The sequence below is a fragment of the Microcaecilia unicolor genome, chromosome 2, assembly GCF_901765095.1.
Source record: "Microcaecilia unicolor chromosome 2, aMicUni1.1, whole genome shotgun sequence".
Taxonomy (NCBI): Eukaryota; Metazoa; Chordata; class Amphibia; order Gymnophiona; family Siphonopidae; genus Microcaecilia; species Microcaecilia unicolor.
Genome location: NC_044032.1, coordinates 535,834,082 through 535,850,702, shown reverse-complemented (window position 1 = coordinate 535,850,702; position 16,621 = coordinate 535,834,082). Strand labels below are relative to the sequence as shown.

The 16,621-nt window shown below is 43.0% G+C and overlaps 1 protein-coding gene across 1 annotated transcript in view; it reads left to right on the top strand.

Moving 5' to 3' along the window:
* The window catches only part of LOC115461467 (phosphoglucomutase-2-like), a 125,184-nt gene that overhangs the window by 85,139 nt on the left and 23,424 nt on the right, over positions 1-16,621 (top strand). Inside the window, 3 exon segments of the mRNA XM_030191286.1 lie at positions 705-802; positions 11,515-11,695; positions 11,791-11,884. Of these exon segments, the coding sequence (XP_030047146.1) occupies positions 705-802; positions 11,515-11,695; positions 11,791-11,884 (373 nt within the window).

Genomic DNA, 16,621 nt, shown 5'->3' with positions numbered 1-16,621 from the left:
TTATTTTAGAATTGTATGTTCTCTTTAATTTGAATGTACTGCTTGTATTTATTTTCCTGTCATTTTATAAATTTCCTTTAGGCATTCTGTTTTATATAAAACCACCTACGCATCCACCTTTCCCTATGTTAGCGCTCACTTGTGGAATGGTTTACCAAAATCTGTAAAATCTATTCAAGATCATCTGGCCTTCAGAAAATCTCTAAAGACCCTATTATTTGGAAAAGCTTACGCTAAAGACCCGCCTAGCGTCTCTAACTTCTGAACTGCTGCAGTCGTAATGACATATTGAACTCTATTACTCTTTCTCCTTTTCCTCTCCTTTGCTGTTACTCACTAATCTCTTTAACTTCAATGTATTTGATTGTTTGCTGAATTGATGTATGTTTTTGCAGACTGATGAAAGCCACATTGAGCCTGCCCATGGGTGGGAAAATGTGGGATATAAATGCTATAAATAAATAAATAATACTTAGCCATTGTAAACCGTTCTGGTTTGCCTTTCAAGAGAGATGGTATTGTAAAACGAATAAGCGATAAAGTGATTTTGACCGGATGAAAATGACTGGCAAATGGCGATTAGAGGAATTGAACCACAGTTTGCAGTTGATGCATCTGTGCTCCACTATGGTATTTCCCAAACCCTGTATAGACCTTTTTGATGGTTTAAATTTCAGGTATAATTATTTTCTTCCCTTTTGCAGACATTATCATTTGCTTTGGCTGAGAAGGAAGGTGCTACAATCATTTTAGCAAATGACCCTGACGCAGATCGACTTGCTGTTGCAGAGAAACAGGAAAGGTAATTGAGACTGCTGATCAAACATTTGTAGTTCTCAGGTGGCAGAGCTTTCTAGGCAGTCAGCTCACGTGAACAAAATGGAAGGTACCTGTATAACCTGTTATTAGGTTAATTGTACATCTAGAGCAAAATGCAAACAGCTGGAAGGATATGAAGGCTTCAGTATAATACAGCACAATCTCTTTTCATTCATAGTTCACGCTCTTGCCTGTTTTACACTGGTTCTGGAACACTCATTGCAAAAACTATTTATGCAACCAGAAAATGTATTTTATGATGTGTATAGTTTAGCAAGACATCATATTACTTCAGTGTTAGATTCTAATACTTTATCTGATACTACTAGTCTTGGAACCCTGCCCTCTATAACCCAGAATTACTGCAGATAAGATTCCCTGGTTGCCTATATATGTTAGTGTTTCATAGTGCCTGGATACCAAGATAAGTACTGGCTTCAGAAAAGGACAGGGGTGTTAGTGCTTTTCTTAATAGTGCGGCTTTGCAGCAGTATAACTCATGGCACTGTTTTAAAATGTTGAAAAAGAAACATACATATAATATCAAAAGCTTCTATGCTGCAGAAGCTGGAACTGTTTTTCAGAGAGAAATGCACTGGGCCATTTTTTGGTAGAGCTTATTTCCCTGGAACCCCAGAGATTTAGGTGGTATTGATTTTCAGAAATACTACCACAGTTTTCCACGAGGTTCCAGAATACCTAAGTATTGAAGACTTTAAGCTCTAAAAGTAAATGAGGTATAATAGTTGACTGATCATAGACATCTTGTCATAATTCCCAGTAAATGGAGTCCTCTAGTGCTAAGAAGTGGGAATTGCAGTATGATAGGATTAAGGAAAGGGAAATGGATTTGATATATTACCTTTCTGTGGTTACAATCAACGCAGTTTACATATTATATACAAGTACTTATTCTGTACCTGGGGCAATGGTTGGCTAAGTGACTTGCCCAGAGTCACAAGGAGCTGCAGTGGGAATCAAACCGAGTTCCCCAAGTTCTCAGGCCGCTGCACTAACCATTAGGCTACTCCACGCCAATAGAAAATCTTGTTGGACTAACAGATCTATAGGTTTAATTCTTCCACTGTATTATTAAGATATTATCAGAAAATGCTTTCAAGTTGCTGACTGGATGATCTATTGAGCATTAATGATCCAGAATATAAAAACTAGTATAAGCAAACATTCCATTCATTGGTAAAAGTTTAAAATGCAGGATTATAGTTAATTTAAAACAAACGTCTTGTTGGCAACACAAAATACCTTTGCAGAGGGAAAGGGGAGGAGTAAGATGGCAGCAGCAGCAGCAAGAGTAATGTGAGCTATGGTGTTCTTTACCTGTGTTTTACCTTCTCTGCCCGAGAAGAGGAAGCATATTTCCAAACTGGCAACAGGGAAGCCTCCATATTCTTTGGTGACAAGCCCAATTGATTTCTTTATCCACCGCAGCCAGGCCCCTGAAACAGCCTCAGAGATTTTGCTACTTGGGAATAAACTGCTAGTAGAGCGTCCTTCCACTTGGTACTGGAAACATCCTTATCACTCAAGCAACAAAGAATGCTGCTCTGACTAAGTGCAGTGGCCCTGGAAGGTGAGCATGAAATGAAGAACGGCTGACAGACAGGATTCAACTATCTGAGTATGGTGAGGAGGAATTACAGCAAAAGCCTGTTAATATGAGTTCTGCTGATTTTTCGACTGGGAGCAGAACAAGGCTCTCAAATAATCTCTGAGAAGCCCCAGATTGTGACGTTAGAAGCACTATGATAGCGATTCATAATCTTGGTAAAATACTCGCTGATAAATTAAACTCGAAAAATAAGGTCCGCAAACTACTACTACTGCAACCTACTCCTCACTGGCCTCCCACTTAGCCATCTATCCCCCCTTCAGTCCATTCAGAACTCGGCTGCACGTCTTATCTTCCGCCTGGACCGATATACTCATATCATCCCTCTCCTCAAGTCACTTCACTGGCTTCCGATCAGGTACCACATACAGTTCAAGCTTCTCCTAGTAACCTACAAATGCACTCGATATGCAGCTCCTCCTTACCTCTCTACCCTCATCTCCCCTTACGTTCCTACCCGTAACCTCCACTCTCAAGACAAATCCCTCCTCTCAGTACCCTTCTCCACCACCGCCAACTCCAGGCTCCGCCCTTTCTGCCTCGCCTCACCTCACCTCATGCATGGAACAAATACCCTGAGCCCATACGCCAAGCCCCCTCCCTGTCCATCTTCAAATCACTGCTCAAAGCCCACCTCTTCAATGTCGCCTTCGGCACCTAACCACCACACCTATACTCAGAAATCTAGACTACACCAACTTGACATTTTGTCCTTTAGATTGTAAGCTCATCTGAGCAGGGACCGTCCTTCTTTGTTAAATTGTACAGCGCTGCGTAACCCTAGTAGCGCTCTAGAAATGTTAAGTAGTAGTAGTAGTACTTATCACTTCTATAGCGCTACAAGGCATACGCAGCGCTGTACACCATACACAAAAAGACAGTCCCTGCTCAAAGAGCTTACAATCTAAATAAGACAGGTAAACAGACAGAACAACTAAGAGGTAGGGGATTAAAGAGGTGGAGTACAGGACTAGTGATTAGAAGTTAGGAGTCAAAAGCAGTGTCAAAGAGGTGGGCTTTTAGCCTGGACGTGAAAACGGCCAGAGACTGGGCTAGACGTACAGGCTTGGGAAGTCTATTTCAGGCATGAGGTGCAGCGAGATAAAAGGAACGGAGTCTGGAATTAGCAGTAGAGGAGAAGGGGACAGACAAGAGAGATTTATTTACAGAGCAGAGTATCCGAGGGGGGGCGTAGGGAGAGACAAGAGTGGAGAGGTACTGGGGAGCGGCAAAGTGAATGCAGCAGATTTCTCAGAACAAACTTTAAATGTGGTGGTTCAAGGATCTCAGAGCTTTGCAGTTAACTTTTAGATTCCAGCATCAATTTTACTCAGTGTGGAGGCTATATGTACATTCTTTGGCTCCTCTTGCCCAAAGTCACATTTTAAATCAATTGTGTGCCCTTTCAGGTACTATTGTTTATTTTATTTTATTTTTTTTCTCTCTGCCTTGCTGCTTTTTTTTGGTAGGGTAATGGGTGGTTCTTCTTTTACTGGTATCCTACATTCTTCTTGATGGGGGGTTGGGTATCTTTGGGCTATGTATGAGCAGAAGGGGTTTGTGTGGGATTGCATACTCTTTGGAGGTTGAATTACCTTTGCGCTTGTATTGTTATAATAGGTAGGGGTAGGTTGGGGTAGAGGGATTGAATCTTTTGTACAAAAGGATTGATGACGACATGTCTCCTGCTCTTAGTACTGGGTCTGTTGGCCATCGTGTTTCAGGTTTCTTCTCTTGTTGTTTACTTAACAATGTTTGTTCTGTTTGCGTGAATTATCGTCAATAACAATTGTTGAAAATTAAATGTGGTGGATCAGGATAAGAGACTTAACTCTATAGAACAGAAAATGCAGAAGTCTGAATCCTTGGATATAGCTTTGATACAAGATAGTTTAGCATCTCAAGAAAAATTGAAGCTTTGGAAAATTTATCTAAAAATAAAAACCTGCAGTTTATTAATTTTTCCAGATAAGCTAGTATATCTTACAATCAAAGATGGATCACTTGGCCTGATCTGGACAAGTGTGCTGATAGGACTACTATGCCCACCTCTACACTGATAGCAATGTTTGAATCGGAGTCTATTCAAGACAAAATTTTGAAGCTTTATTATAAGTACAGAAAGAAAATGTTTTTGGATTGCCAAGTATGGGTCTTCCCAAATGTGACCAAGGCCACACAGAAAAGGCAAGCAGTTCTTCTTGCTTCACCCTCAGGCTTTACATTTGGGGGCACATTTCTTGCTATTATGTCTCTGTAGATGTGTTATTTGGTTTGAGAATGTTAAGTGTATACTTTTCATACCTTCCCAATTGACACATTTTCATAGGCCAATAACTCAGAATATTTCACTTGTGACTCCTATGTACAGGGCCGGTCTTAGGCAGAGGCGACCAAGGCGGCCGCATAGGGCCCTGCGCGCCTCAAGTCTGCCTCACTCCGACCGACCCCCGCTCGGACAACCGCATCATGATCCCGCTCGGCCGCCGCCGCTCCGCTCCCGCCACGTTGCGGCACGGTGCCCACCCCCCGCTGAGCCCGCTGTCAGCATCCTCCCACCTTCCCGGACCCCGACAGTTGCAGCGCCAGCGAGACGGCCCCAGCTCCTGACAGAGAGTTGCAGCGACGGCTCACCCCAGCATTTCACTTCCCGCTCAATGTCCCGCCTTCTGATGAGGTGTTTCCTGTTTGGCGGGCAGGAGTCACTGAGTGGGAAAGCTGCCTGGAGCCTGGTCGGAGGTGAGCTGGTGTGTGAGTGAGTGTGACTTAAAAATAAGTGGAGCTTGAGCTGGAGCAAGTTTGTGCCACTGCCATTCAAGGCAAGCCAGGTATAAGGATAGCTTTTCTTATAAGGAAGAAGGAAGTGTCAAACCCCTTTTGTGCCATTTTAAAGGTAAATACTATTGCAGTAGTCTATTATTCTCCCATCAGTGATTAAGTCAAAATTCAGTGTTTTATGAAGGGCAGTGACAGGAAAAGATCAAGAGGTTAGCTAAAGTGGTGCGTGTATGTGAGGGGTGGGGACAGGGGCAAGTGGAGAGGGCTAGTAGTGTCAGACTTTACTGTTAATTTGCCCAAAGGTATTGAAAACCTAAAGAATCCCAAGTGGGCAGACTAAAAATTGTCCATCTAAAGGTACTTATCTTGCTGATCATGGCCAGATCATGTGTATTTAGGAGAATTTGAGTTTACAAAGCAAATAAAATTGTAGCCTCAAGAAAGAGGGGCATTTCTCTAAGCATGTTCAGCTTAGGAGAGGGAAAGAGCACATATAAAATCCATTTCCAAGGAACCTTTTTAAATTAAAAAAATAGGGGAATTTGAAAGTACTGGATCTTTTCTTAGTATTTTTCCTTTATTCTCCTTTGTTATGAGAATTGGAACTACTAATTGTAGTGAACTTGAACTGAATTTCTGGGGAGGGGGGGTTCATGATAGCATTGGGCTTATTATTTCAATCAGTTTTTTTGTACAAGTTTAGCTTCATTTGTCTTTATTTGAAATTGCATAAATAAAAAATTTTCTAAAAATGGGATAATCTTATCAATGGGGCGGAGCTAGGGTGGGGGCGGGGCTAGGATGGGGCCCCACCAAATTGGTCTGCACAGGGCCCTGCACTTGCTAAGACCGGCCCTACCTATGTAAGCCCTTCTTTCACTCTTCCTTAATGCGATAGGATGTCTTTAACCAAATTGCTGTATGCTTAGTTACTTGAATGGATAGGTTTTCCTATTTTTTCTTTAGTGTTGTCTCCTCCTAATTTGTGGACTTTCAAAAAGGTTCTATATAATATGTATTTTTTAATTTAATGTGTTTCTTTTATTTTATATTATTTCCTCTAGAACTTAATGTTTCTTTTCAAATGTATATTTCACTTGTGTAATAACTTGTTTAAATTGCATAAAAAATAAAATTAAAAATAATACCTTTGCACAAAGATCTGAGAATTTACATGACTGTAGTTACTAGTCTTCATCAGCTGGGCATACCTCACCATTCAGATTTCTGTTCAGTGTAGCTATAGACAGTGGATCAACTCACATTCTTCCAACATGACACTAGCACTGTGCTTTGATACCCAGTGGCGTCGCGAGGGCAGTTGACACCCGGGGCGGGTCGCCGCTGCGCACCCCCCCCCCCCCCGGGTGCAGCGTGACGCACCCTCCCCCCTCCGTAGCGCAACCCCCCCCCCCCCCCCCCGCGAGAACATACCTGGAAGGCGGTGAGGGGCGGGCGGGAGGGCCAATCCGCCGAGTGCACGCCGCTGGGGGGGGTGTCGGCGCCTCGCTGGTTCCTTGCTCTCTCTGCCCCGGAACAGGAAGTAACCTGTTCCGGGGCAGAGAGAGCAAGGAACCAGTGAGGCGCCGACACCCCCCAGCGGCGTGCACCCGGGGCGGACCGGTCACCCGCCCCCCCCCCCTTCCTACGCCACTGTTGATACCCTAGTTAGAGAAAAGAGTTTGATTCATGTAATCGGCTCCAGTTACTAGGATTAATGAGCTCCAACCACTGCTTTGGTAACAGGAGCTATTGGCGATATTTATATTATTTCTGAGGAGTGCTGTGTTTGGCGCTTTAGCCACTTGAGTCTATCACCTAATTTGTGGCACTACATTGGGAAGTGAGCAAAGATGATAAAGTATGACAGCAGGTTAGGACTGGAGGGTAAAAAATGTGGAATAAACACCCTTGATGGGGATAAAGGACAGTGGAGAAGAACAAGCCAGTAAAGAGTGTTAATTAAAAAAACAGGCATTTAGATGGGCTGTGAAAATCTGGTTGTCTGAGGACAAATAGGATGAATATTCTTATTCTTGGGTGATGCCATCCAACAGAGCCAGTGCGGGAACACTCCCCTGCAACTATTCCACAAGTTTTTGGAAGCACCTTGCATGCGCACATCTTCCTGCCTGTTGCTGTTGCACAGAACCATATCAGTCTCTTGATTTTTCCATGGAGCAGTTGAAACATCTTTTTGTGGCCCTCCACAACATAAGTCAGAAAATTGATTAGAAGTGTTACTTTACTTTATTTTTCTTCCCATTGGATGTTTTAGTGTGTAAGTCCTGTCACGCAGGGCATTTACCTTCTTCATGTCCATAGGGTTTTTTGGTGTTTTCTTATTTTTTCTGGCCCACTAGACCTCAAGCACCTGGTCGGGCTCAGTTTTTTCACAATAGAGTCATTTGATTTTGATTCAGACATTTTTCTGAACATTTCCCAGAAAACTCCAAGTGGTTTTAAAATGTGCTCCCGGTGTAGCCAGACCATATCCATAATAGACACCCACAATCGGTGCCTGCAGTGCCTGGGGCCTGATCATGATTCCTCTTCTTGTAAACTGTTTGCAAATGTCAAGAAGGGCATTGAAGGTCAAGAGAAGTGACATGAAAAGATTTTTGGTGCCAAGAAGTCTGGTCCATTGGTATCAGGAGAATCTGTCTCAGTGGTTTCAAGAGCTGCACTAAACACTGGAGACATATTGATATCAAGCAGGCCTCCACCTTTTTCAGCATAGAGGTTCATTCATAGCAGCCATCATGATTGGTCACCCTCTGGATTCCACCTCACCCATATCAACTGTGAGGGACACCGATACAGTGCATCAAGCAGAGGGCAACAATCAACTCCCTTGAGGCAAAGCATACAAAGCATCAAGATACCAAGGTTACCAGTACCCTTGAAGAAACTGTGATGTAAGGGTAGCTTGTTCTGTTTGGAACTGGATGGGGTGTGACAGCCTCCATTGAGTGGAGACCAGGTCACTGATACACCCCAAGGGCCTCAGACAGATATCACTATACTGACAGAGCCCCAGCTTTTATTGATGGCAGTCCTCAAGTAGCAGAATCAGGGGCATGATAAGAAGCAGATGGAGTGCCTCTTGGCTCAGCAAGAGGATATGAAATCAAGGTCCTTGATGGAAAGGCTGGAGGCAATTCAGCCTGTTTCTGGAGGCCCACACACTTCCTGAAGTAGTGCATTGATGATGGAGCCCATGTGCACCAAACCAGTATCTATTTCCAGTCTCTTGGAAGAGGAAGCTCCCTCAATGTGCAGAAAATTACCAGTGCCTTCACAGGCCTTTTTCGCATTATCAGTAGTTCAAGGCAGGCGCAGATTCGGATGTCTCCCGAGGAGTACTATTATAATTACAATTCTAAAACTTATATTCCGTTACCCCCCCCCCCCCCCCAAATAGTTTGGTGCAGATTACAATTTAAAGCAACTAGATAATCTCTAGTGAGTTACAAAACAAATTAAATTAAGAACTATCTTCCAGCAGCAGAATACAATTTTTTGAAAGAGAATTGCTTTCAGTAATTTCCTAAATTTTAAATAACAATTCTCAGATTGGACACACAAAGGGAGTGAATTCCAGTAATGTGAAATTCAGAAAACTAAACTGATGCATCCACCATGGGATGGGGAGCTCATGTAGATGGCTCCACACCCAAGGTCTATGGTTTACTCAGGAGAAATTACATTAAATAAACCTCCTGGAGCTACAAGCAATCTGAAATGCTCTAAAAGCTTTCAAAGGTTGATTGAAAACCAGTTTATCCTCATTCTAACATACAATCAGATTGCACTGTACTCTGTCAGCAAGCAGGGAGGCATGGAGGTCATACCTTCTCTGTCTCAAAACAGTAAGGATGTGGAAATGGGCCATCTCACATGAGATGGGGTTCGGAGACACTTACCTGGAGGGGAAAGACAATTGTCTGGTAGACAGGCTGAGTCACATTGTGCACGAATGGTCCTTTGGACATGAGTGTAGCCCAGAAAAGGTTTTGAGAATGGGGCACTCCTCAATAGATTTTTTTTGCTACTCACCTCAACTAGAAAAGTTCTTCTCCAGAATAAGATCCTGCAGCAAACTAGCCTTGGGTGCCTCTGTTGGGGGGGGGGGGGGGGTCTTCTATACACATCCTCCTACCCCTCTCATTGTGCAACTTCTCCTAAAACTTAGGCAGGACCAGGAAACTATGATCTTGATCATGCCTTATTGGCCAAGACAGATATGGTTCCCTGTTCTGAAGGTAGCCTCAGAAGATTAATGGAGACTGGAGTGTTTTCAGACTTTCATCACCCAGGACAGGGGATCCTTTCTGCATCCCAGCCTTCAGTCTGTAGCCCTCGCAGTTTGGATGTTGAGAGGTTAGTAGTGGACTCCTTCAGCCTACCTGAGAGTGACTGCAGGGTCCTCTAGCTTCCAGGAGTGATTCCATGAGGAGGTCCTATGGTTTCAAATGAGAGGTCTGCCATCTGGTTTGAGGACAAATCCTTGGATCCTTTTTTTCTGGCCTATATTAAAGCTGCTTGAATACCTTCTACATTTGTCAGAGTCCGAAGTTAAGACCAACTCAGTAAGGGTTCTCCTTAGTGCAGTTGGTGCCTTTCATCAATATATAGAAGGTAAACCCATCTCTGCTTAGCCTTTAGTTGTTCGCTTTATGTGAGGCTTGCTTCTGTTGAAGCCTCCCATGAAGTCCCCAGTGGTGCCATGGGACCTCAACGTTGTTCTAACCCAGCTGAGGAAAGCTCCCTTTGAGCTGCTTGATACCTGCCATGTGAAGTACCTAACTTGGAAAGTCTTATTTTTAGTGGCAGTAATTTCATCCTGCAGGGTCTTTGAGCTCCAAGGCTCTATAGTTAATCCACCTTACATAAAATTTTACAACAATAACGTGGTCTTGTGCACCCATCCTAAGTACCGTTAAGGTAGTGTTGGAATTCCATCTTAATCAGTTAATTATTTTGCCAAATTTTTTTCTCCAAACTGCATGTTTATCAAGGTGAAAGAATATTGCACACTGGACTGAAAGAGAGCGTTGGCCTTTTATAGTATTTGGAGTAGACTAAAGTCCATACAAAGTCCACCCAGCTTTTTGTTTCTTTTGACCCAAACAGGATGGAGGCTGCCATCGACAAATGTGCTCTTTCAAATTGGCTGGGCTGACTGTAGAGGGTCATGTCATGTCATGGTTCATAATGCCAAAGCTATGGCTATGTCAGTAGCCCACGTGATCAGCCTCCATAGAGAAAATTTCCAGAGTTGCAAAGTGGACTTCAGGCCACATATTTGCATCTCACTACTATTTGGAACAAGACTCCACAAAACGACAATTGGTTTGGTCACGTCCTTCAGAATATCTTTGGGGTCCAGAATCCAACTCTTATCTGCCTAGGCCCATTTCTTTCTGTTCCTGGCTGCTTAAAAAAAAAGTTACTTACCATGTTGATTGAGATGTTATTGGGCCTTGCATGTTGCAAACCCCACTATTTTCTTTCCCTTGTTTTGTCAAGGGAGCCTGGTAGCCAGAGATTCCCCAAGAGTAAGAATATTGTCATGCTGCTTGCCTTCAGGGAAGACAAAATTACTCACCTGTATCAGGTATTCTCCGAGGACAGCAGGATGAATATTCTTACTCACCTGCTCACCTCCCCTCGGAGTTGAATTGATATCCATACTAGACTGATCTGGTCCTGCATGACAGCGACATGTGGGAGGATGCGTGCATGTCCAATGAGGTGCTTCCAAAAGCTTCTGGAAAGTTTTCTGGGGAGGATTCTCCCATGGGATTTGTCAGATGGTGTTACCCAAAATTAAGAATATTCATCCTGTTGTCCTCGTAGAATACCTGCTACAGGTGAGTAACTTTATTGTATTTCAATGCTATTTTTAACGCTAGAGGTTGTAATCAATTTTGTAAAATGTACAATTGAAACGTTATAACTATTGATGATGAATATAGTGGTACTGTTGAAATTATTTATTATTGTTCTCTATTAATCTTGTGTAAGGATTTTGTAGGCTGCCTTGAACTACTTTGATTAAGAGGATAAGTATCCAAGTATAATCATGGAAGAACTCTCTTAACCTCTGATTTTCAGTTTACCAGGAGATGTGAAAAATACCATCCCTCTTTAATTCGCTCTTTAGATAAACTACTGTATATCACTTAAACTTAAGTTCCCCTTCTATAATGTAGAGTAATGCATTGACTATTTTACCGTTTTTCCTTCATTTGTAACATTGACTGCATCTTCTTGGTTTTCAGTGGTGAATGGAAAGTGTTCTCTGGCAATGAGCTTGGAGCAATGTTAGGCTGGTGGATATTCACCTGTTGGAAAGAACAAACTCAAAATCCCAATGCCATCAAAGATGTGTACATGCTAGCAAGCACCGTCTCTTCCAAAATCCTCAGAGCTATTGCACTGAAAGAAGGGTTCCATTTTGAGGTAGACTAGTGTGCTTTTCAGTTTTTCTATCCTTTTTTTTTTTCCTTTTTGCAATTTTAAATTTAAATAACTGAATTTGATGACTTTTAATATAGGAAACATTGACTGGATTCAAGTGGATGGGAAATCGAGCAAAACAGCTTATGGATCAAGGGAAAACTGTGTTATTTGCTTTTGAGGAAGCAATTGGTAAGAAATGAGTATTTTTTTATTTTGAAGCTACAAATACGGTATTATATAAGCTCTAGCACGCGGAAATTTATTGGGATATGCCTCTGGCAACACATAATTATATTTTTCTGTTTTTTTTTCCACTATCTTATCTTCAAATGTTCTTCCCTGCAGCATGCTTGAGTAACTCTGGACAAACCCTTACTGGTTGAGAGCTGGTGGTAACCTTGGTGTCATTCTTTGCTAGGACTGGCACAATAGTGACTGCCTCTCTGGGTCTAAGCCAGGGGTTCTTAACCAGTTCCTATAGATTACATTATTGTTTTGGGGTCTTCTCAATTTTTTATGCATTTCAGAACTTAAATTCTCCACTTTCATTAGGATTTCAAATCGTGATGGGAAAATGTTAATCCTTTTAAAGTAAAAGTGGTAACAAATGCATACTATCTTAAGTTTCCACAACCTCTGGTACTTTGTTTTTTTTATTATTATTATGACTATTCAGGCATAAAAGGCCAGATTCTGTATAAGGCGCCTAAAAAATCCACACAGTAAACATTTCCTGCTAAGCGTATTCTATAAGTGGCACCTAGATTTAAACTCGGTATATAGAATACACTTAGTTGATATCCCAGCGCCTAAAACTTCACACCTCCATTTACACCAGTGAAAATGTGATGTAAATAACTGTTTAGATTTACTTGCATGGGGCCATATTCTATAACTACACGTGTAAATTTTCAAATGCACATGAAATGCCCATTTCCTCACCCATGACCATGCCCTTTTTGAACTACGTATATTAAAATTTAAGCACAGTTCATTACAGAATTTACTTATCGAGTTGTGCAAATAAATTCTAATTATTGATAATTAGTGCTCATTATTCCTTGTTGGGTGCTATTATCAATGCTGATTAGCTTGTTAAGCCAATTAAATTACATGTGTTGTTATGCTTAGATTTCAGCGCAGAATGCCAGGCGCACTACATAGAATCCCACAGAAAGTGGTATTGTTGCACCAAAATATAGGTGCAGCCTCTTTTACCAACTCATCGGCACCACACCATGTTCACAATTTATTAAATAAGTTGCACACATTGATAGGTGAAAAGCTTATGCTCCGCCCATGTTAATACCCCAACCCATGCAGTTGCACACTAAGCGGTGGCAAGCCCATCGTGGGCATACCGCTCACTAAACCGAAAGTACTGCCAGGCTGCCACAGTAGCCCAGCAGTAATTCTCACCCCCAGCTCGCACCATTTCCTGCACGACAAAAATATATTTTTTTTGTAGTTCCAGCTTCCTAAAGAACAGATCCTACATTGTTAAGATGTCCAACCAGCTAGCAACATCTTGGATATCCGGATGTTGCATCACTACCTTGCTCCTCGGGCTGCGGCCATATTGGAAAGATCAGCTGAGCAGCAACCATTTTGGGTAGAGCATCTGAAGGGCAGCCATCTTGGGAGGATCATTTGAGGAGCAGCCATCTTCGGTAGCTCATCTAGGAGGCAGCCATCTTGAGTGTCTTTTGGGCGTGCCCTATGAGATCTCTCGCCTCTCAGCTGAGACCATGTTCCTCTGATTGGAGACCTATTTAAGAGCTGGCCTGGGACTCTATCTTTGCTTCGGCTTCTATCTTGCTAGAGGTTTGGTGCTGGTGATTGAGCGTTCCTCTGCCGGTTTTCCTGTTGATGCTGACTTGGATTAAACCTGACCATTCTCTGCTTGCTGCCTGCCCTGACCTGTGGATTGAACCTGACCATTCTCTGCTTGCTGCCTGCCCTGACCTGTGGATTGAACCTGACCATTCTCTGCTTGCTGCCTGCCCTGACCTGTGGATTGAACCTGACCATTCTCTGCTTGCGGCCTGCCCGATCTGTGTTCCGGATCTGTTCTACTCCTACCTGCCACGGCTGGTGGCCGTCCGACCCCGACAGTATCCGGAAGTCCTGGTGGCCACCTGCACAAGGGGGCTCAACTCCCGGGGAACAGTGGTCGCTTCCCAGGTGAAGCTAGGGGTTGTCCGGCTGCCTGACCGAGTGTGGCGCTTCACGGATCCTCCGCATTCTGTCAAGGTGCAAGGGCTCACTACTGCAGTGGTAACACCAACACAGTTCAAAGTACTGATGGCTCCACTCGGGGGGAAAAAAACTAGAGAAAATGGGCTTCAACCCGTTCATCTATGCAGATGATGCTATTATCTACATACCTTTCAGTAAGAATATCACAGAAATAATGGACAAAGTCAAAACAGGATTGGACCTCATGGAAAACTGGGCAGAAACCTTCAAACTCAAATTAAGCATAGACAAAACCAAATTCCTGGTTCTGTCATGCCCGCACAATCCCACAGCCTATCAAAATTTCATAGTCAGCCACCAAGCATGTCACATTGAAACACAGTTTAAAATACTGGGAATCGTTCTCGACAAACACCTAACACTAGACAATCAAATAGAAGTAATTACAAAATGCTTCAGAACATTATGGAAACTTAGGATCAGAGACTATTTTCCAAGACAATCATTCAGGTTAATAGTACAATTGATGATACTATCACAACTAGACTACTGCAATGTAGTATACGTTGGTTGCAAGAAAAGCGTACTGAAATCAGTACAACCTTCCAAAGCACTGCAGCAAGGCTAATCTTCAAGTGTCATGTTCGTGACCGTTTCCTTGTCTGTGCTCACCTCGACCCCTGGTGGCCGGAACCGGTGGCTACTATGAACTGTCACCCGTTCCAGACTTCAGCCCAGTCCGGTCCGGATCTTCCGGGCTGCCAGACTTGCTTCTCTTGTTTGTGCCTGAACAGCACCTGTAGCTGCCTTGTGATTCCTGCAGCTTGAACTTCAGCAGCTGATGGGCTTTATTGATTACCTGGACACTTCTGTGTTTGCCTTTGCATCGTCTAAGATCCCTGGTATGTGGGTGTGCTCTGTGCACTTCTGCCTAGTCCAGTTCTAGTCTGAGTTCCTTGTCTGGCTCTAGTTTGTTTGTGTGTAGTTAGCTTTGGTTTTATTGCTTAGTTCTTAGTCTTGTTTCTGGTCTTCCGTTCCTTCTCTTGTGTCTGTGTTTCTTTCTTAGTGGCTGCTTGGCAGCTTTCAGTCCTGACTCTTTTCTGTCAGTATTTGTTCCCTGTTTCAGTGGCTGCTTGGCAGCTTTCAGTTCCTGTCCTTTAGCTTGTCCATTTCCTGCTTTGTGTAGTATTGTCTGTCTGTGAGTCCTAGCCCAGTTTCCTGCCTTGCTGCCCATGTATATTCCTTTCCCCTCTGACCCTCAATCCCTGTTCAGCCTAGTGGGTATCCAGTTCCTGCCCTGTCCAGTAAGTCCTGTCGGCCGCCTGCACCCAGGGGCTCAACTCCTGAGGAACCGGTCAAGTGCAGGTGAAGTCTAGCTGTTTCTGTCAGAGTTCTGCCTTGTCTCTGGTGTGGGGTGGTTTTGCCTGCCACTGCTAATCCACGGCAGTGGCCCAAGGGCTCACGAACCTAGTTTCTGCCTTGAAAACCTGACATCAAGAAGTCGAAATATGAAAGAGCCACCCCATTACACTTTCTGCCAATTAAGGCAAGACTGTTCTTCAAAGCGAGCACCATCATCTACAAAACATTATTCGGTCAGTCACCAGCATGCATGCTAGACCTGCTAGAACTATCACCAAAAAACGCTAAACCAGAAACTACCTACTTCTCCACTACCAACTTGCAGAAACATAACCTACAAATCTATTTACATGGCCAGACTTAACTACATGGGCTCCAAATGGTGGAACTCAATACCAAGGATCACAAGAAGCATCACAAAATATCTTCAATTCAGAAAAGAACTGAAAACATACCTATTTAAAAAATTCTACAACAAATTAACTTAGCAATCAATGTCCATTCTGAGTAATAATCACAACCATTTTATAAGTCCAACCCTAAATATAAACTGCACTTGTAAATCATCACTATAAATCAGAACCAAACTTGTAAATGTAAATAAACACTGTAATTGTAAATCAGAATATGATTTGTAAGCCACTTTGAACTGAATGTTTTGGATAACACTGGGATACAAGACTGCATAAATAAAAAATAATAATAATAAATACCCAGCAGTAATCACTGCCTGGTTATCACCAGGTTAGCACGGGAGCGTCTACCGCCACCTCAGTGGGTGGCGGTAAGTGCTCCCCTCCCCCCCCCCCCCCCCCCGAAATGGCCATGTGGCAAGTGCTTCACTTGCCGCAGAGCTATTTTTTTTTTTTTTTTTTTAATCAACCTTTTACCCACTCAGTAAAAGGAGGCCTCAGCGTGTGTCAAATACACGTGCTAACACCAGCGCAGGCCCCCTTTTGCAGCTTAGTAAAAGGACCCCTGAGGGACTTAAGACCACATTTTGTAGATGAGCACCTAGTGCTTACGCACATAACTGCCAATTGTCGAAGCCATTCATATGTGTAAGTGTCGTTATTCTCTAAATATGTGCATGTTGTTGGCGCCTAACTTTAGGTACACCTTATAGAATTGCCCTTTAAGTGTTGATGAGCTTTGCACAACAGGATGGTGCAGTTTTTGTCCATTCTTGGCAAAATAGCTCAAGGTTTTTCCAGTTGTTTGGGATTCGTCTGTGGACTGTAGTTTGTCTTGCACAAATTTTCTATTAGATTCAGGTCCAGGCTTTGACTGAGCCAGTTAAGGACATTCACTTTCTTGCTGAACCACTCCATCTGCTTTATGTTCAAGATCATTTTCCTGTTGAAA